The sequence below is a fragment of the Nomascus leucogenys genome, chromosome 3, assembly GCF_006542625.1.
Source record: "Nomascus leucogenys isolate Asia chromosome 3, Asia_NLE_v1, whole genome shotgun sequence".
In the NCBI taxonomy this organism is placed as follows: domain Eukaryota; kingdom Metazoa; phylum Chordata; class Mammalia; order Primates; family Hylobatidae; genus Nomascus; species Nomascus leucogenys.
This window is the reverse complement of record NC_044383.1, coordinates 115,431,932-115,454,587: the sequence shown is the minus strand read 5'-3', so window position 1 is coordinate 115,454,587 and position 22,656 is coordinate 115,431,932. Positions and strand designations below refer to the sequence as shown.

General features: G+C 35.1%; 1 protein-coding gene across 1 annotated transcript in view; it reads right to left on the bottom strand.

Moving 5' to 3' along the window:
- The window catches only part of LAMA2 (laminin subunit alpha 2), a 630,974-nt gene that overhangs the window by 250,655 nt on the left and 357,663 nt on the right, over window positions 1-22,656 (bottom strand). Inside the window, exons 14-17 of the mRNA XM_030809663.1 lie at window positions 21,449-21,660; window positions 12,882-12,993; window positions 6,494-6,607; window positions 2,976-3,103 (exon numbers count right to left, since the gene is read on the bottom strand). Coding sequence (XP_030665523.1) covers window positions 2,976-3,103; window positions 6,494-6,607; window positions 12,882-12,993; window positions 21,449-21,660 — 566 coding nt within the window. The remainder of the gene's footprint in view (window positions 1-2,975; window positions 3,104-6,493; window positions 6,608-12,881; window positions 12,994-21,448; window positions 21,661-22,656) is intronic.

The following is a 22,656-nucleotide window of genomic DNA, read 5'->3' as shown; positions in this document are numbered from 1 at the left end:
GAAAGCACTTTGAAAATGAAAGAATCATTAAATACTTGGTGTTACTGGTATTGTTATCACTGTGTTATATGCATTTTAAAAAATCAGGATCAACATAATTATACCAAATTGGAATACACATCTTTTAGGAAATAACATTATTGGACACTGGAACCCCAATCCCTTTGGCACTGATGGATTGTGTTTTAATGCTTGCAGACTTTCTTTCTTTTTCAGTAACAACAATTAGAACCCATTATCCAAGTACATGCACAACAAATAAAGAGACAACAATGGGTCATGAATGCCTATAATTATCCAAGCAAAATTATCTCCCTGTTTCCTCTGCATTTATAGTAATGTTGGTCAGACTTGAGGGCAAATCCATAGGGTTTACATATTCAATCAATTATATAATTCTAATATGTATTCAGCTGGAATTCATGTGGTGCAATGGGCAGCCAGCTCTGCTGGATTGATAGTGGTGCTAATGTTCATGACATCTTGGCTGAGAAGGAGATGCAATACCAGTGGCCAGATGCAATCCTTTTGCTTTCCTCAAATGCAAGTTAGTCATGAACAATGAGTTTCATGTAAATGAAGATGGTTAAGAGAATGCCATTCAGCCATGGCAAACGAGTAGGTCTTCCACTGAGTGATCTAACCCTTCGCATATATACCAAAGTGCAGGTTTTGTGTCATGTTATGACTATCACAGGCTTGAGTAGCCTTTAATTATGAAGGAATATATTTCATTTGTTCTCCTATATTAATTATTTTCCAACAGGTTTCTCTCTTGCCTTCTTCCTCTTCTCTAACATCCTTGGTTGTTAAAGAATCTTCAGTTTTGAGCCCATTTAGGCTGATGCCTTAGGCCCTGGAAATGATCACTACTATACATTAACCAGTGGTCCCCAACATTTTTGGCACCAGGTACTCATTTTGTTGGAGACAATTTTTCCACAGACGCAGGGGAGGAGTTTTGGGATAAAACTGTTCCACGTCAGATCATCAGGCATTAGTTAGACTCTCATAAGCAGCATGCAACCTAGATCCCTCGCGGGTGCAGTTCGCAATAGGGTTCGAGCTGCTATGAGAATCTAATGCCTGCCTGATCTGTTAGGAGGCGGAGCTCAGGTAGTAACGCCCACCACTCACTTCCTGCTAGGCGGCCCAGTTCCTAACAGGCCGTAGATGGTTGAGGACCCCTGCATTAAACCAATGTCTTATTTTCTCAAAACTTTGCTAGATAAATTGACTTATCCAATGAATTAATTATTGCTTTTAGTGTTATCACTTAAAATGCAGTGTGTATTTTTTTTTTAAAGAAGTCTTCATTGTAGACCATAGAGATTTGGAAAGCACATGGATTTTAAAACTAAAATTCCAGCTCTGACACTTTAATGCTTTATGACTCTGAGCAGGTTAATAACAATCAGCTCTTAGATTGGGTTCATCATATCCAGTCACAGTTCAGGTGGTTTACACATTTTAATTATGTCTTTCCTACATCAACCCTATGAGAGTCCTATTATTATAACTAATGGTGACAGAATTGAGGCACAGAGAGTTTCAGTGACTTGCCTAAAGTTGCACAGCTGGAAAGTATGGAACTCAGCATTTAAACCAAAGAGTCTGGCTCTAGAATTGGCACCATAATGCCATTTTTCTACTGATGGCCTTCATTTCTTAATCTATACAATGAGGATGATAATATCTTCCTTACTGAGTTATAGTTGAAGGTGAAATAATACCAAATATAGTGTTTGGCCTAGAATATAGTAGTCTGCTTTTATTAAATAGCAGTGCTTTCTCTTCTTTTCCAAACAATGAGTAAGGTAAAAAATTCTGAGTAAAGAAGGTCATTGGGAGGATAAGGATTTCATGTGGATTAACAGTAGGAAGCACAGTTCCAAGGAGAACATTTAAACTTAATGTTAGAATTATCTCAAAGTCTTTAGCTTATAGCATTCATTGAATCCAACAAAAGACCATTTTAATTAGTGCATTCTGGGTAAGAGTTTGAAGTATGACCTACTTGATCACATCTTCACATTAAAAGACTATAGCTGACAGATTTCCCTTCAAGATCATTGAAAATTTTTGCTCCGTCAGTGTTGTCACAGTGCCTAGAGATAGCTGGAAACTGTACAATACGATATGAACTTTATTAAGCATTAAGCTCACCTTTAAGAGAGTTCTTCAGAAAAGAATTTCCTTTTATCTAAAAGTATAGTTATTTATAATCACTTTTGAGTAAAAATTGTTGATTTTTATTCAACACAGTATCCCAATTTAAAAACAAAACAACATTTTTGGTTGGGGTGTGCTTAGCTGTTTACTGAGAGATGGCTGCCCTGAGGGAATGTGAATTCAAGTGGCCAGATATAGCATTCCCCTAAAAGGTAAGGAAATGAGGAAGTAAAGCATTCTTTCTTGTTGTTTGTTTTCTTAAATCTGCTCTAAGAGGTGGTTGTTCTAGGTGAACAACGAATTTTTCTAAAAAGAAGGGATAGAATGGGTGCCTAAAAGTCAGTTAAATCAGTCCCTTCATTTTACTTTTTGAGAGGTTTATGACTTGTCCAAGATTCACAAAAAAATAGTGTATGGGTAGAACCCAAATTAGCTGTATTTGTATCCTTTTATTAAGGTATGAAGTTGGGTATGTGTCTGTGTGTAGGTGTGTACATGCATGCACATGTATGTGTTTGTATAAAATATTTATGTTCTTTGGAATTGGTGTAGAAATTCTATTTGAGTTCTACTCTTAGAAATTAAATCACCAAAACTAGAGCTAAAAAAATTACAAATTCTTAGAAATCCTCATAGTTTTAAATAGCTTAGGTTTGAAAAAATTCGTATTATTTTCCTGAAAAAATTCATGTCTGTGTTTATTATTTATTTACATGGGATAAGAGGAAGTGTATATTTGCTATGAAAAGTGTACTTGCAGAAATGGATGCTGAACTTATTCAAGGGGTAAGTTTGTTACTTACTTATTGGATGGGATATTGAGTGGACAGGCACAAGGTTGACAGTCTTCAGAGGTTCCTTTAGTAGGATCGCCATAGAAACCAGGAAGACATTTATCACAGTATGGGCCACCTGTGTGATCCTTACAGTTCTGGGAAAGAAATGAGCACCAGAGTTTATTATTTGGGTGTCAGGGATCAACATGTTGCCAAAAATAGGTCTACGAAGTCATTAGTCTGCTCCCTGCCAGCAAGAATAATTTTTCCATGTTATATGGTCAATTTTACAGAAGGGAAATAGCACTGAAAGTTAATTTAATATCTAGCTTATAAACAACACAGTAGTTTCAGCATATGCATACTTACAAAAAGATGATTGAAATTCATTTTAATGTTTTTCATTATGCAAATCTTACTTCATTTTTTCTTTATTTTCCTTAAGAAAATACATGATATTGCACGCGCGAGCATGTGTGTGTGTGTGTGTGTGTGTGTGTGTGTAGTCATAGAGCACTAATAACATATGTTTAATGGAAATTGTAGCTGATTCTAGGTAAAAATCAATTGTTCAGCTTGAAATTGCTGATTTAATGGGAACTGTGGCTAATCATACAAATCCTCCGGGGCTATGCCCTCTTAGCTCAGACATTAATTTTGGCCTCAGTGGACTCTGATGGTTTGGACAATGCGCTACTATATTACATCTGTGAGAAGCTTACTTGACTCATAATTAAACATTGAGAAAATTAAAAATTTTAAACATCACATGCCAGTTTCATCAACTAAATGTGAATATGTATTTCTGTAGTAACGTGATATTTGAAAACAGGCTTTTCTCTAAGTTATTTAAAATTCTTTCTCAAATTTATTTTTAACAAAACTTTTTAAAAGATAGCATTAAGGTCAGCTTCACTATGAATAGTTGCCTTAATAATGCAGTATATTGGGATTTAATGTGCATTAAAAGATCCATTTGAAGAAAGATTTTTCCCCTGATTTGATTTTTGTTTTACTTCCTTTCAATTTTTAAGTTTAGCTAAACTAAGCTATTACTAAAGAATTATTTGTTTTTTTGTAAAATTATTTGCATGTTATCTCACTGATACAACTAAAATTATGACTTCAAATACTTAAGGGTTTTAAAAAATTGAATCAAAAATTAATTTTGCCTTAAACATGTTGAAAATGGTATTTCTAACATTCAACTGAAAATCTTGCATAATTGAGAGGGTTTTTTATTTCCAATTATTGATTTAAAAGAGAAATAACATGTAGTTCTTACATTTTCTAATGTCACGTTTCATTAAATAAAAATCATCTTAAAACTCAAGTACTTTTGTAGTGGAAACCAGAAAACTGCATCAGACAACCTATATAACGGAAATCAAAACAAAAAGATGGAAGCTTCACTCTGATGGATTGGTTATTTTTACAGGTGTCCTGTTACAAAAGCGCTTTACAAAATTTTGCTCACATTACATATCACAAGAACCATGAGAAGAAGCAAGCATGCAATCTTTCCATGTGACATTGAATACTTCCTGGCTTACTTCAAATGCACTTTGAGTTAAAATGTCTTTTTAATATAGACCTACACTATTGCAGAAGTTTAGATTTTGTTCTGGTGCCAAAAATATTTTTCAGATAATTTATAATCAAATTTTAAAGCAAGCTAAGCTTTATAAACTTATAAATTTATTTTTCATGGTAAAAACCATGCTATTTAATGCTGGGTAAAAACCATGAAAAATAAACAAGAAGCTAAAATGCAGGGTCAACTAAACAGTAAGAATGTCCTTGATGAGCAACATTCAAATATTCTTCTCTTTGTGTATTATATCAGAACCCATATACTCAAAATGGAATATCAGCACTTAGTTATCAATACTATTTTGAAGAAAGGGCACTTGAAAGTCAGTATATCCTACATGATTACCTATTTACTAGCTATGATGGAAAATTCAGGAAACATCAGATTCTGTCTTTATCATCAAGATGTCCACTGTTTCCTCAAGATCACTCTCTTATTTGAAGGAGACCTCATATCTCTCTGTTCATGAAACAAAATTAGTAAACTAGGTGTCATTAGTAGGGTCTGGTCTCTCCCTTCTTTCTCTCAAAATTATGCTGAATGACACTGTTTTATTAGTTAAAAAAGGCTTCTAGTTTTAGAAATATCACATCACCAAATGGACTAATTTGCTTTCATCCTAATGAATTCAGCATGAAAATTTGATTTGATTTTATCCTAATGAATTCAACATGAAATATGACTATAGGGAACATTATGAGTTTGGTATTATGGCATACTTATTTTTGTCTTCTTAGGGTAAGTAAAACAATGCCATGTCCGTTTTGGGCTGAGTATTATTTCCTACTGCATGTTAGTAAAGTGTTTAAAGGTAACCCAATATTTTTCCCAAAGTACATTTTAAAAGACTTACAGCATAATTAAAATGAAAATCACTTAGTCTTTCTATTCATAAAAATGTCATGTCAAAAATCTACTGATCCACAAATTAAGGCTCTCATGCTTTATAATGCAATGCAATTAAACAAAATCTTATATAGAGAAAAGAGAAAGAGCATCAATAAACCGAAATGCCAAATTACACTGAAACAAAAGCCCTGAATTTTCATTTTGGATTTTTCCCAGAAGCTTTTAAGTAGAAGAGAAATGGGAGAAAATGAGCAAGAGAAAGATAGAACATTAAGAATTACAGATAACAGAGTCCGCCTTAAATTCTTCAGGGAAATGAGAGTATGATATCCTCCTAAATTGGCACCATTTTAAATTGTGTTTCTGCAAGACTAATGAAATGAGAAGTGTTGTTTCAAGCTTCATGCCATGTCAGACAATATAAAACTAATGTGCCCTTGAGTTAATCAGAATGGTCTATCCAGTGTAATTCTCCAATCCTAAGGCTTCTTAGCAGGATGGAAAGTGCTTTGCACTTTATAAAGCCTATTTTCTGGTTAAAGCTTAGACTTAATTGTAAAGGAGAAGCAGCTCTGGTGAGTATGTATTACATATTGTTTTTATTTTTAAATTACAAATGACACTGTGTTTAGTTAAATTCTGAACATTTTAAATAAAAATACGTAGTATGTTTTCATTTTCAACATGAGGAAACCTTAATTATGTTTACTATAAAGGTTATATTTTACACTTTTCATATTATGGGGATATAAATTATTTTCTATTTTAAAAGTACACTGTACTTTTCATAGATTTATGGAAGGAAGTGAAACCATATATATTCATGGTAGTTATATCTCCAATCATAAGTTATGCCTTATAAAAATATATCTGATTTTAATTTAATTCTTGGATTAATATGAATAAACACTTCCTCATACTCATTAGGGAAATCACATATGAAAGAGCATTCTCAGTTCCAATTCAGTTCAATACAAAGATCTTTGTTAAAGCACTTCTTGACTCAAGTGTTTAAGGTCCCCAGGGTAGTAACTGAATTGTAGCATCTGTTGAGGTGATTTCAGCCTTGTCAATCAGCACCCCCAAAGAAGACAGCACTTACGAGGCATTCTCCAGTGACGTCATCGCAGGACTCCGCATGACCAAAGCACTGACATGGCTCACAGATGCCACCAAAAATAGTGCCGTTCACTCGCCTGTGCCTAGGCCAACAAGACTGAAAGAAAGATAAGGCTTTAGTCAGTCTTGGAGATTAAAACAAAAAGGTGTTCTTGTTTGTTTGTGTTTGTTTTCTGATAATAGAAAATAACAGGTAGGAAACTCATCAAATGTGCTTGTCAAAGCATTGCCATTATTGAAACATTGCGACAGAGCTATTCCTCCTGACATTGGGGCTTTGCACTGACCTTAGTATTATTGGCAGGTATGAGATTAGAGGAAGCATTAGCTTGGTGTCACTTCTGAAATGGTAAAATAAAGCAGAGATATAAAGAATTGAAATGTGACAGTCTCAAAGTAAAAGGCACAGACAGGAAATAGAAGAAAAAGTACTGTAAAAAAAAGCAGCTGATATAAAAGGACTCATCATATAATCTTAGCCTAAGAGAGTACCCAATGTCATCCCAAGCAATTTTGATTCTCTGGAATGTGTTCACTTGCCCACATACTAATTGCTCTTAACTTCATCATTTCCAAAAAGTCTTTGACATGATTTGGAAGAAAGGCAGCACTCACATTTATATTTGACCATGTACACAGCTAATTTCTACATATAATTCGTGTATTTCATGCTAAATTTCCTCCATCCTATTATGCTTTCTCAAATTTACACAAAAAGTTTATGATTTTTTTCCCACATTCTTGATGGCTTATTTTATGGCATTCTTCTGTAACTTTGCTTGTATTTTTCATTCCTTGTTTAAAATGTGAAATTTTATTATATAAAAACTGAATTCTGATTAAAACAGGGTATTTGAGTCTTAGATTCCCTGTGTCAGTGCCTGCTCTAAGTTCCCCATCATCCTTAATTAAGTTTTCCATCTGTGGGGATTACTACAAAGTGGATGAGATGCAAAATAAGCACGAGGCAAATACTGCTGCCCTCTAAGAGCTTATGATCCCCCTCCAGTGAAATTGCATCTTGTGGGTTATTTACTATATTTCTGGATGGTTGAGTACAACATCATATATCATGAAAAGCCCTTCTTTTCCAGTTGAAAAAGGAAGCAAAAGAGAAACCACTGAAGTAATAAAGGATATAGAATTGTGTTATGTGTCCGTGGAAATGTTCCTTCTGCCTCAGGATATGAGGACTCTCAAATTTGAACATCAATAACAAACACATAAAAAAATTTATGTACTGACACTTCATATCTGAAAATAAAATAAACTTTCCCCTTAATTTGAGCAGTACCAAAAAAAGTGTCAAATTTCTTTTTAAAATTATTATTATACTTTAAGTTCTGGGATACATGTGCAGAACGTGCAGGTTTGTTACATAGGTGTACACGTGCCATGGGGGTTTCCTGAACCCATCAACCCATCATCTCCATTAGATATTTCTCCTAATGCTATCCTTCCCTTAGCCTCCCAGCCCCCGACAGGCCCCAGTGTATAATGTTCCCCTCCCTGTGTCCGTGTGTTCTCATTGTTCAACCCCCACAACCAATCCAAAATTGTCAAATTTCTATCCTGTTCCATTTCCATTTCTCCCAATTAAATCCCTTCCCATTTCTCCCCATTAAATTTTTTGCCTCCCTAGATTCACTATAGAAGTGATTTCCGTCTGTAATATACACTTTTAAAAGCTGGTGAAGCTACATATTCATAAGGGGGTAGAAATTAAGGATGTTGAGAAAAGGGAGAGAACTAATCTCTTGTTTTCAGACAGATATTCATGAAGTTTTCCTTAATAAGTTTTTGTTTTAATACTCTGCAAATGCAGTACTCATACCACGTCTTCTTTCTTCAAACTTCCCAACTCCTTACACCTCTCTTTTAGCCAGTGATTTTATCTTATTACTCACAGAAAAAATTAAAGCTGTCTTTGCACTAACAAGTCCAGAGATCTAAGCATATATTTCCAAACCTTGTTGCCATATTCCCATTCCAAACAAGTGATGTGGGGAATGTGGGGTCCTTCCTCCTAAAGGAATATTATTCCACTTGTCATCTGATTCCAGCATCTGATGTCTTCTCAATATTCACTCTTTCTGATGCATTAGTAATAACTTTCTTTTCTACTGGGTCATTACTATCAGCACAAAAAAATATGATCTAGTGTCTCCATCAAAAATAAACAAAACACAAATGACAAAACTGTCCTCTTAGCCTCATATAACTTTTCTAGTCATCTATGTTTTTCTTTTCAGTAACACTACACTTAACAAGTATTATATTCCTCACCTCTTTTTCACACTTCATTCCATACTAATCTGTTTTGTGTCACCACCTCTCAATTAAAACTGCTCTTGTCTTTGTCACCAAATTCCATGCAGCCAAATTCGATGGACGATTCTGCAATTGCATTTTATCCAACCTTTCATCAGGCTTGGGCCTAGCTGACTCCTTTTCCTCCCACAATTTCTTTTCTCAACTTCCATGACATCACACTTCCCAAATTTCTACCATATTTCTTTGCTGTCTCCTCTGCTTTGACCCTGCTTCTTAATGTCAGGAGCTCCTCAGGGCTTGGGCTGGGTTATTTTTCTCTCTTTCTTAAATCAATTGCACTTTCTCCTGGGTAATTTTATTCAGTTCCACAGTTTATGACGCCTTCCAAAAACACATCTCTAGACCAGACAGACATGCTGAATTTAAGACCTGAATATTATAAACACACATTGACATTTACACTTCACAGCCTTATTCAAACGGAAAATTTCTAAACTGGACTATGGATTCCATGCCCCTCTTCCACCCCCACCAACTATTCCTCAGCTCAGTAAATGACACCACAACCAACTGATCAATCGTTCAAACTGGTCATCTATGACTCATTCTTAAACTCTTTATTTCTTTAATCTCTCCCCTGACATACAGTCTTGAATCAGTAAGTCCTATTTGTTCTACTATCAAAATATATATAGAATATGCTAACTCTTTTTATATCCCCTGCCATGATCCTAACAGCAACCACTGTCATTGCTGTGTTCCACTGCAACTACATATTAACCCTTCTCTTTCCTATCATTCATGCCCTCCTAAGACACATTCTTCCTACTGTAGCCATAATGCCTTCTTCAAAAAAATGTAACTCAGGCTGGGTGCGTTGGCTCATGCCTGTAACCCCAGAACTTTGGGAGGCTGAGGTGGGAGGATTGCTTGAGCTCAGGAGTTGGAGACCAGCCTGTGCAACATATTGAGATCTTGTCTCTGTTAAAACAAACAAAAATAGCTGGGCATGGTGGTATACATCTGTAGTCCCAGCTACTCAGGAGGCTGAGGCAGGAGGATCACTTGAGCTCAGGAGTTTGAGGCTGCAGTAAGCTATGACACCATCACTGCACTCCACCCTGGCTGACAGAGCAAGACCCTGTCTCAAACAACAAAAAACACCCCAAAACCCAAAAATGTAAATCAGATCATTACATTACTCCACTACTCTGCTAAAAGGCTTGTAATGATGTTCCATGCCATGAGAATAAAATGCTCAGTTCTTATCCTATGTGCAAAGCTCCTAATGGCCTGGCTTTTCCAGTTACATCTTGTCCCACTTTTCCCCTTGCTTACAAAGTTCCAGCCATGCTCCTTCTTTCCAGTCCTTACAGACTCCACGATCTACACTGCTTCCTTAGCAGCTCTTTTTACATCATTGTCCCTCTCATTCTTCAACACTCCGTTTAGCTGTCACCACCTCAGGAAGCCTTTCCTGACAAACTTTTACAAAGTAGACTTTCTAACCTTCATACAACCAATTGCAGTAACTTTATCATAGAACCATGTTTATTTCATCCTGTTTATTTCCTTCTTAGAATTTGTCACATTTATTTATATTTGCTTTCTGGCATATCGTTAATGCTACCACTCAATGCAACGTCCTTGAGGACAGGGACAATATCTGTATTGTTAATGGCATTATTTTCCATGTGTAGGGTCTTGTTTGTCTCAAAATACATGCTCATCAAATACTAGTCAGCTAAATGAAAGTATGAACAAACAAACAATTCTATGAGGTGGTTAATATTATTTCCATTACATAGAAGAAGAAACTGAGATTGCCTAAAACTCTTTTTAATAGTATACCACCTGTCTCATCTGTCAAGTGAAATCTATGATGACAGCACTAGGAAAGTAAGAAAATTTTTGTAAGATTTAACTGTAGAACACTTTATAAGAAGTCAAGTAGAAATGAGAAAAAAGATTCTGAATCAACACTGTGGCCCCAAATGAAGTAAAAGAGAATGTCTACAATGGAGTCATTTGATCTGCTTTTGGCTAGAGGTTCTCAGCAAGCTGGAATTAAAACATTAATGGTCTTTGGCGTTTACTCAGCTTTTAAGGGATCCCAGGATATTAGTGATAACAAGGCTAGAATGACTGGCCTTACAAACCACACTTAACTGAAAAGCAAATGAAATAATGAAAGGATAGGACTGAATAATAGTGAATTTAGGGACAGAAATTTTGATAAAGAAAAAAATGAATTAATTTCAGAGAGTAGAAGAAATGAAGAAGTCAGAGAGAAAATCCAAAGTTCCAAAATTCATTGCCTCTGGATTCAATTAAGTTCTTTTATGGATTACAAAGTAACTTTATTTATCAAACAATAATTGTGTGACAGATACAGGAAGTTTTTATTATCTCTCCTTTTTTTTTCACACTCACATGCTTCTATCTATCTATTACCATTATTTAGCATCCAATTTAAGATTTCTCCACTCCAGGACACTTTACATCTCTCTCCACTGCAGTAGCTCATCCCTCTGAATGATTATTGCATGTATGTTCTGTAGCACATACTGCTCCCTTAATTATATAGTGCTGAGATCCCATTTTTCATAGGTATTTATTGTGTCCCTAAACAGATTGTTAGCTCCATAAGGACAGGGATTATGTTGTATGTACTTATTGATAATTTATACAGGTAAATTTACAGAATTTATCAAACATATCTAGAATGTATCAAAAATATTTTTGAAGGTGAGAAGGAGGAGACTAAAAGCAGAGCCAATTAAGCAATTGTAATATTCAAGCAATTTTATATTCAGTGGGCATTTAGAACTTGTATAAAAGATAATGCAAAGGATGAGAATAAAGTATGTGGAAGCAAGCCTTAAATCAAGAGTAGAATTAAGTTATTTATTATGCCAATTGAGAGAGGATCTTAAAAGTTCAAATAGAGCAGTCTGGTTGGAATCAAGAGTGAAAGGCTCTTGTTTCCTCAAATATATTGTGTATTTTATACGTAAAATCAAATTTGGGTTGACATAGCTAATTGATATCCATAATTATCTTTCTCTTATCTACATGAATTTTGGAAAAGCAAGTACTTCTATAAGTTATATCTAGTTTTATTTCTAGAAAGGTGAATCTGAGCTCAGTTAAAGGAAACACAGCTGTCATGTTATGACTGCGTATCTCCAGATGTATGCATTATTTTAAAAGTACAAGAGAACTGACAAAGCAATGCCTAGAGTATTTCTATAAATGGCATAATGAGGTAGTGTTCTGAAGTGGAACATCTCAGTACACTCAAATGATTCCTTAAAGGCACCATTTTAAAGAAACTAAGCTCCTATTTATCTGCAAGCCATGCCCTCTGTCAAGGAAATAGTGTTCACATTTTTTGACCAGGTTTCAAGTAAAACCGGTTTTCACACAACCTAAAAGAAAATACACAGAAGCAAATAAAAATTGTTACCTTAAGATGACACACTGTGGTATTAAGTAAGAACCATTAATCTTATTATAAATCTAGGATATTGAGACAACAATAAATATCTCAAACATTAGGTGCTATACAAATCAAAGACCTGTAGGCAATTTTCTATATCAAGGTATTTTTTCCATATATTATATTCTTGACATTCTGAAGATTGTATGCTTCAGATGATTGTGATTTGGTTGTATTCTTAGAAATGAAGTAGAGGAAAAGTGTGATACAGAATTAAAAAATGAGAGAAAAGTAAAAAAAATAGAGTGCTAAATTTTGGATAACATTATGATGAAAACGAAGAGAAAATATTTTGAAGTGCTATTCTGCTACCATCCAGCATACAATAGATCAAATATGTAGTAAAGACAGAAACATCAGATTTTCAGTTATAGGCAAAATAATCTCAGGGAGAAAGAGTTACAAGATGAAATTTTGTGGTTAATACTCTAATTGAAAGCCACGGCTTTTGGTAGACATTCAAGTTTTGTTTTTAAGTGATACACATTATTTGTGTAATTATTGATGGGAAAAAACAGCTCTTATTAGAATAGGTTATTGAAAGCAATGTTGAGGGAACTTTGAATGCACTAAGGATACATTCTCGCAAGCTTACTTCACAAGAGGAGCCAGTATACCCTGGTGGGCACTGACACACTTCTACAGCTGCTGCAACGCTTCCATCAGTAGGAGAGGAGACAGCGGATTCAAGGTTAACAGAGCTCAACCTATGGCAGAGGAAAAAAGAGATGGTGAATAAGTAAAGTTCTTAGGTCTTATACAGCTGTAGGAATCGTACAGCAACAATGACATAAATATAAGCCAATTATGTATGCTGAGAAAGGAAGCTGATGAATACCATAACCAAAAGCTCTGGTCGTTTGTCACATTAGGTCAAGTTGGCTCAGTCTAAAGTGCTGACAATCACCACCACCTCCAAATGCTGAACAGACATGAGAATGTTCTTCCTCGTCTCTTGGCTCTTGGCTATGTGTTTTGATTTTCATGTTTTGGAGATAGACATTTTTAAAATCATATAGTTAAGGGGTCTTTTAAAACAGAAAACATTCCAATGACTGCTTGATTTCTTTTAGTGCTTAAACAAGGAAAGCAGAAGTAGACAATATTAATATTCCATCTTAGCTTTTAAATTGAAATAAAAGATGGAAACAATTTTGTTTTCTTTTTCTTAGAGATAAACCTGCTTGTTTGTAGTTGGTATAAGCTAAACTTTCTCAAAGTGCTCAGCTGACTGACTTAGAATGATCTCTGGAATTTGTTTTTGGCCTAAATTAAATCCATTGTTCTCTGTATCTATGGCCTTCACTTCATTGGTGCTTTTGTACAATCTGGTGATTTTAGCAGAGTGATTTGGCATAACTCATTATTTTAGATAAAAGCTGGTTTGGCCAAATGGAAAACTGGAAAAAAATGCTGACACACACATATTTCTTTTCTTATTATGCTTTCACATTTTAAATAAATGTTATTGGTATCTTACTTGCTTTTTCTATTTTTGTGTAAAAGGACATTTTAAAAGCTTAATTATTAAGAATACAGTTTTGTGAGTCAAATAGACCAAGATTTATATCCTGTCTCTGATATTTACCAGCCTTGTAGCCTAGAAGAAAATAACTTATTCCTTCTAGGCCTGAATTTTTTCTTCTATACAATGGAGATAATATGATAGTCCATACACCATGAGCTTGATTTAAAAGGAAAAATGAATATAAACTTCTTGGTATAATATGTAACACATAGTAGGTTATTATGAAATACTAGACATTTTATTAACCTATTTTCATTGTTGAAACCAAATAAAAATGACTACAAGAACATTACAAGAAATATACTTTTCACTATTTGTATCTCCAAATCATTTTAGTGTATGAAAATAAATTTTAAATAAGCTCTAAGAGCATATAATTAAATGACTACTATTGACTCATAATAATTACAGTTTTAAAAATTACTGATAGACATTTTATAGCATACGATATGGCATCTTGTAACCATAAGAAAGAAGCAACTGATTCTTGCTATGGCCTGCATTTTCAGTTCCTTTCTCAGGAATGATGGTAGATTTTTGTTGATCAGTGATTCACACTTACCAAATAACTTTTTAGATTTGGGAATCAATGCTGGGAATTTGGGAATCAAGCCAGAGAGCAAAGCTAAAAGGCTTATTACAAGGTGTAAACGTATCTTCAAAAGTGATGATCTTTATCCAAATTGTAAGCTTTTCAGCAATAGATTTCTAAAATTTTCATTGCTTTTACCCCCACTTTGCTAATCCTAGACACTTGACAGTACTTTTTTTTTTTTTTATACTTTAGGTTTTAGGGTACATGACAGTATTTTTGAATATGTATGAGCTCATATATGATCAGGAAGCAGAAAAGGAAATTAACCCCGAAATCACCAAATATAGGCAGTTGGATGAGATCATCCTAGCTGCTGAGTGCTAGATGGTACCCTCTAAAGACAAGCAAATTATCTTTACCTGTAAATAAACTCATCCAACGCTATTAATCGAGTGCTATATTCTCTAGGGGCACATCTTGGACAACCTGGTAGAAGGTACTAGAATAGGCAAATATCACTGCTCTAGTGTTTAAGTTACATGTGTCATTTGAAAATCATTAAATGCTTTTTTTTCCCCCTTCACCAAGGAACCCTGTCAATGAAAAATGCAGTGTCACAGGCATTTATTTTTCTTGTCATTAGTTTAGGTGAAATTCACAGCACATAAAATTAAGCATTTTAAGTTGTACATAGAGAGGAACTTGGACATTTGGGGTAGGATGAAAATTTTCAAACCTATTTAAAATTTAAAAAATAAATTGTAGAATTCCGTGATGTAGTACATTTACAATGTTGTGCAACTACGACATATATCTAATTCTAAGACATTTTATCAGCCCAAAAGAAAACCCAGAATCAATTAGGCAGTAATTCTCTATTCCCCTCTTCCTCTAACCCCTGTAAGCTAACAATCTGCTTTTGTCACTATGAAGTTACCTATTCTAGATAACTTCATTGTAGCATGTATCAGTATTTCATTCCTTTTAATGACTAATATTCACTGCATGTACATGCCACACTTTGTTTATTCATTCATCAGTTGATGAATATTTGGATTGTTTCTACCTTTGAGCTATCATAAATAATATAGCTATTCATATTCATAAACACATAATACCTATTTTCAATTCTTTTGGATGTATATCTAGAAACAGAATTTCTGGGCCTGATAAGTCTCCTTAACACAACAGGGTTTTGAAGAGTTACTAAAGACAGTACTTATATTGGCATGAGCTTATGGGCTACTCCTTGAGAACAGAAACCTATCTTGCCATCTATATGCAGCATGATCATCTCCATACATGTTCAGTAGACTTTTGTTGAATGGGAGAATTGATGAATTGATGAATGGATGGATGGATGGATGGATGGGTGGATGGGTAGATAGATGGATAGATGCATACAAAAGTAACTGACTAAATACTTAAATAATAAATGAATAGATGAATGGAAAACAGTTCTATTACAAACAATGACTAACAAACTCCATGGCAAAGGATACAATAAAGCCTACTAGCCACATTTCAGATGAATAAAATCAGATAAGTAAAATACAAATTACTTGTTTGATTTGACATAGAAAATAAATGTAAACTGTTCTCATTAGAACTTGAGGCCAGAGACCAGAACTCACCTGAATGTACTGTGAAATCTAACTGCCTGGAATTAATGGACTGTCACTTGATAAACCTATAATTCTGATCATTTTAATTTCAGAATTAGATGATTTCATGGTTGATATACTAGTTGATTATCATACAATAGATCACCACAATTTACTAAACAGCAGATTGATTAACTGTATCTAGATACAGTCCAAGAATTTCTGATATAAAATTGACATGCAAAACTTAAATAAAGAGTTCTGGAAATTTCAAAATAGAAGAATGAGCAGTTGACTACTTTAAGAAACAGTTTTAAAAAAGATACAAAAACAAAAATATTTTCAGTGAACTGACAAATTTCATTTGTCTTTTGAACAACAGATGTTCCTCTCCTTAATCTGTGTAACCATTTTGAGCTATGAGAAACTTCAACACTCAAACATCTTTCCCAGTAATATTCCACATTAGTATTCACTGAGCAATCCCAGTGTTCATTAGGTTCTGCTGTTTGTTAAATGGGATTTTAATGTGTTTAACAGTTTCAAGTGTTACTCATGAAGAAGGCTACAGTTTATTTTTTTTCCTTCAATATGGTCATTTTCTTGATATCAAGCTGCATTCATTTAAATACATAATGTTGGCAATAATAAAGTACTAAATTTTAGAGATGCATGAGCTACCAAAGAATTGTCAACTAAGTCAAATGCTTTAGCTGACTATTCCTTCTTATTTTTATGCCTTGAAAATACAGAAAGATGATGGATGAAGAGAGAGGACGTAATTATACAAGCTACTATGAATACTATTGGAACTATTTCAGAAACATTGTCTTGGTGCTGCCTTAAACTCAATATTTTTGTTTTACTACATTTCCCACCAGAGTAAGATATGCTATATTACAGTAAAACAACCAGCACAGAACATTATACTTTAAAACAACAAAAATGCCCTTGATGTTACAATTGTCTTTTTTCTACCCACTATATATATATATATTTGCTATATATAATTATATATATTTGCTTTATATATATATAGCAAGATATTTTGTCCAAACATTTTCAATCCCACATCAAGTATGAGCAGTAACTGACAGAAACTGATACTTTTGCAGCCATTTATTAAAAGTGTATTGAACGCTAACACAAGAATTCATCTCTTCCTTCTTTGTTCTACCAGTATGCACTGTGCACACTTCTTCTGCACTATTTATATGCACTGTGCACACTTCTTCTGCACTATTTATATTATCATAAATGTACAGTATGTATATGTATATCTGTCTTCTCTACTGTACAATGCCTTATTTGAATTGAATGATCATTTGTCCACTTTGTATCCTTATAGCCTAGCCTAGAATGACTGCTTCTTAATAGTTACTACTTACTGTCTACTATCTTCTGTGCACTATGATACAGGCTGGAAAGACATTTCATTTAAGTATCAATAAACAATGTAACAACCCATGTCTATTCACATTTACAAATGAAGAATCTGAGGCTCAGAGGAGTAAAGAGCCTTGTCCAACACAATACCATTAGCAAAGGGTGCAGCATAGATTCAAACCTAAGCATGACTCCAAAACCAGAGATCTCCTTGTTACCCTGCATTGCCTCCCAACATATGTTGGATACTATTTCAGGTGCTTAACATACATTATGTTTTCGCTTAATTGCCAAACTTGAAATTTAGACATTGTTTCTGCCATTGTATAGAAGAGGAACTGAGATTTAGAGAGATAATCATGGAAGGTGCCCAGTAAATATTTGCAGACTGGACAAATCCAACACTTACAGAATAGCATTGGGAGGTAGTCAAAGATAACGGGAGGGAAACATAGGATAAAATGTCGGCTGCACCTCTTACCAATAGCCGGATGCCAAGGGAGCTGCAAAAATCTTTTTAAGTCCTAGTGTTATCAGTAAAATGTCTTCAAAATGTAGTTACCCAAATCATTAACTTCAGAAGGCAGAGGTACACTGTGTACCTATCAATACTATTTCTATGATTATCAAAGACTCCTTTGTTTACAAGAATTTTTCTAGATTATTTATTATATAAATTCTGTATAATCTTTTTTGATCCCAAACCCCAAAATTTACACTAAAAGTTGTGTAAAAATATCTTGCCTTGAAAGGATTTTGTATTTATTTTCAAGCAATACTCATGAGTTGCATCATGATAAAGTCACGATGAACTCGGTTATGCTGTGGTAGCAACTCCGAAATCTCAATGGCTTAACAGAAAACAAAGGCTTACTCATGTAAAATCCTCTGCAGGCCTGGGTGACTGTTAGGGCAGCTGACCTCTGTGTGCTAAATCAGTATTCCAGGCTCTTTTTCTTTTTTTTTTCTGAGACAGAGTCTCCCTCTGTCACCCAGGCTGGAGTGCAATGGCGGGATCTCGGCTCACTGCAACCTCCACATCCCGGGTTCAAGCGATTCTACTGCCTCAGCCTCCTGAGTAGCTGGGATTACTGACACGTGCCACCACGTCTGGCTAATTTTGGTGTTTTTAGTAGAGATGGGGTTTCACCATGTTGGTCAGGCTGGTCTCAAACTCCTGACCTCGTGATCCGCCTGCCTCAGCCTCCCAAATTGCTGGGATTACAGGCATGAGCCACCGTGCCCGGCCCCAGGCTGTTTTTTAATCTTCTGGTTGCTGAGTAAGCTGCAGAAAGTCTCACATTGGAAATTCAATGTTTACGTCAGGAAAAAAAAATACATCATTTCTGCCACATTTCATTGGCTAAACCAAGTCATGTGACACATCTACCCTCCAGGATTAGAGAAATGCAATCTCCCCTATGGATGAGATTGGAAATTTGGTGAACTCTACTAATGTCTACTGTAAAGTAAGAGAAAAATACACTTTGTGCAGAGCTCTATATCTAATATAGGTGCTTCATAAAAGCCTTTCTTGGTTTAAAGACCAAGGATGTTACTAAATCCAAGGCTTGGAGAATTTAAAGGTGAAAGATGCACAGTTCAGTTAGGTTGATTTCTCTTATATTCTTAAAAGAAGAATGAAAAGTTTTCTACTTGTGCCTTCATCTTCCTAGTGAGGACAGCGAGAAGAAAATAAATTAATTTTATCTAATGGGTCTCAGCATTCTGGAAAAAAATTATAGTAAAAACTGTCATATGTATGGAAATATCAGTACGTGCCTTTCTCTAGAGGTCTCTAAGTCTTAATGGTATTTGAAGAAAATATGATCCTTTGGGATGAAGTAGATAAGATAGAAATGCTTTGGGATGAAGTAGATAAGATAGAAATGCTTTATATTTGTGTGCTGGGTTACCACTAGCTAAGTGCTTTTGCAGCTCTCTAATTCAATTCTTGTGGCGACCTTTTGAAGTTGGCAGAGCAATTGTCCTCCTCCTTATTTTACAGATGAAGTGATTGAAGTCCAAAGAGGTCAAAGCCATACTTATGTTTACAACTATTAAATAGCTGACTTGAAAACAAAAGTCAAAATCCTTGACCCGTAGTCCAGTTCTCCTTCTGTTATACAATTCCATCTAACCATATAACTGGAGGAACCTAAGCCCATTTGCTGAAAGAACTGCCACGAAAGTAAATCCACTGTAAATAAGTCTAAATATGAATTTTTGTTGAGCTTCAATTTACTGGTGCTTGCACACAAACAGTATACCAAGTCAGAAGCCTACTGTGCAAGACAAGTTTAAATCAATTCAAGTGATGTTTTACAAATATGACTCAATCTACTAGTAGATCAAACATAAAATATAACAAGCTTACTGACTGACTCCGGATTCATTGCCGACTTTCAGCTCACCTGAGTGGGTAGGAGTTTCAAATCTGACATTGGCTTTTACTTATTGAACCACAGTGCTTTAGGTAATGTAGGTGACAGAAAGTAGCCACCTACTTGGATTAGCTCTTGTGTCATTTCACAGAGCCGCACTGTGAATGCATTCCTCCTGTATGGCGAAACCTCAGAAGACTGCAAACGAAACCAGTGATTTTAAGATGGGTAGACACTGAAAGCTGTCCAACATAAATCAGGGGGAAATGTCTTTATATTAACTAGCCTGAAAAGCAATGCTGACAAAAATAAATAAGCCCCCTAGCCACTTTTTTTGTCAATTTGGTTGTCATTCATTTTGAAAGCTGGAGGACTCATCTCTTTGTACTGTTTAAACATCATAACAATCTCTATTTACTAAATGGGAAAAACATAATTAATTCCTAAGTGCTGCTTCTCATCTCCATAGCATTTTAACCCAGCTTCTAGAAGAATTGCCTATGCAAAAGAGGTACATTGTTTGGCAATGGTTCTGTTTATGATTCTGCAGTTCTCTCCTTTGGGAAATGGTAATGATGATTAGACTAAGTTGAAATATTACCAGTGAAAGGCAAATTAGGCAGCACAGGGAAATGTTGGGGGACAGGGAGGTGAGAGGTGGTGGTGTCAGCAATAAAAACTCCAATATTGGAGACATTTCTTTCGTTAAAGGTATACCGGGGTGTCAGGCTGGGGTCACATTTGAATGCCTAACTTAACCTGATTTAGAAGGAAGTTCCTATGACATCTTGTGTTATTTATTATTAGAGTAGAAAACGAGAAGGGTAAAGAGCTCATTCAGACACAGTTGAAGTTAAAATTCTGTCAGATAAAAATGCCATTGTTTTAAAAATAAAAAAACAAAGCAGCTTACAGCAGTTAATCAGACACGAGCATATTTGGTTCAAGTCAGGGAGTTCACTCTTTAAAAAAAAGGGGGCGGGGAGAACAAGAAAAAAACTGAAAGTGTTCTAGGTGATGAGTACTTTTGTAATTATCACATACCATGTTAACAAAGATCCTGAAAAGTAGGCATTAGTATATCCACTTTACACCGAAAAGAAACGTTCCTCAAGACTTAATCACTTGCCAAAGGTCACACATACAATAAGCAATAAAGCTTATTGAATTTCTATTCAGTTTGGCTCCAAAGTTCATATTCTTTCCTTTATACCATATGGTTGTTATAGTCTTAAAGTGTTTTATAGTGAGATGGGTGGTTACTTAAATGAAAAGACTTACTTTTCTTATTACAATCTATATACTATTAAGCCAGAAACTAGTTAACAACTACTGGAAGGAAATATTTTAAAAACCACTTTCCAAATAAGGGTGCCCTGGAATTTATATCTTTTTAGCTTCCCACTCTGTGAGCCGTCATAAAGGAGACTTTATTTTCCACTATAACGTTTCTCAATATAGGAATCGTTATTGATCACATGTTCTGACAGAATTGTGAAAGAATCATCAATAATAATAAAAACCGAGACAAATTTATTCTGGGTATTTACAACTGTAAAGGTTTAAGGGGAAAGCCTTTCAGAAAACTAGGGCTCCGTTCTTATCTGCTGTTTGAAGACAGCAAATCCTAGGTGCCTTAAAAAATTCACTCCTGGGGCGGCTCCTGCACCTTTGCCCCAAAGTAAATGAATGTGTGAACGTTGGGGCTGCAGTTCTTGATTTTACCTGAAGATGGCATCCATCCCAAAGCTGTATGTGATTTGTAGGAGGACTCTCTTCAAATTCGCAAGCACTGTCATAAATTCCCTTCTATTGACTGGAAAATGTGTGCCATGTATGGTAAATGATTCTTCTTTAAGTAACAACACATTAATATGTTCTTCAGATGGGTGCAGGTACACCTCATCTTGGGCTGTGCTGATTCTTAAGTCATTACCCTAAAGGGGGAAAAGAAAAGAAATAAATAAGGGTAAAACTGAAAAGAGGGTACAAAAGTGTCAAACATATCTATATTTGGATCCTCCACCCTCAATAGACTTTTAACTTTTAAAATGTATGTTTATTATTTATTTATTTATTTATTTTTGGAGACAGAGTCTCGCTCTATCCCCCAGGCTAGAGTGCAGTGGCACGATCTCATCTCACTGCCACCTCTGCCTCCCAGGTTCAAGCGATTCTCATGCCTCAGCCTCCCTAGTAGCTGAGATTACAGGTGCCTGCCACCAAGCCCGGCTAATTTTTTGTATTTGTAGAAGAGGCGGGGGTTTTGCCATGTTGGCCAGTCTGGTCTCAAACTCCTGACATCAGGTGATCCACCTGCCTCAGCCTCCCAAAGTGCTGGGATTACAGGCATGAGCCACCACACCTGGCCTTAGTAGACTTTTATTTTCAGGTTGGCTTTCCCTGTCATTCAGGGAATATATTTGTGGTACACATGAAGGGAAGGCAATGCAATTTCAATATTAGCCTTAGCCAAATGCATTATGGAGCATATGCTTCTTGGTTTGGCATGACCTTAGTTCCCTGTTAACTAAAATAATAGCTACCTGACAACTCATAAACATATATCTGATTACAAACACCTTGAATCGACAAAAGTGCACGAAAGTTACATATTTCAAATATATTATTTTATGATGGATGTGGCTTGTGTAGAACAATAGGGAAAGAAACTTAAAACTGAATTAAGCTATTATTTTAAAGGAACTTTCTACATGGGGAAAAACAAACAATAAAAAAGACTGCAGTCTAATTCTCAAAATAGGATAATGGCATCTAAGGAGTATATTGAATGACCTATGACATTTAGGTAATCTTTCTTGTCTTAGTTCATTCACATGAATGCTACATAATTTCACTCAACACTTTTACATTTAGAGAACTTCTTTCTTCTAAAAGGGATTCCAAAGTATACATCTACTTGCCATATATAT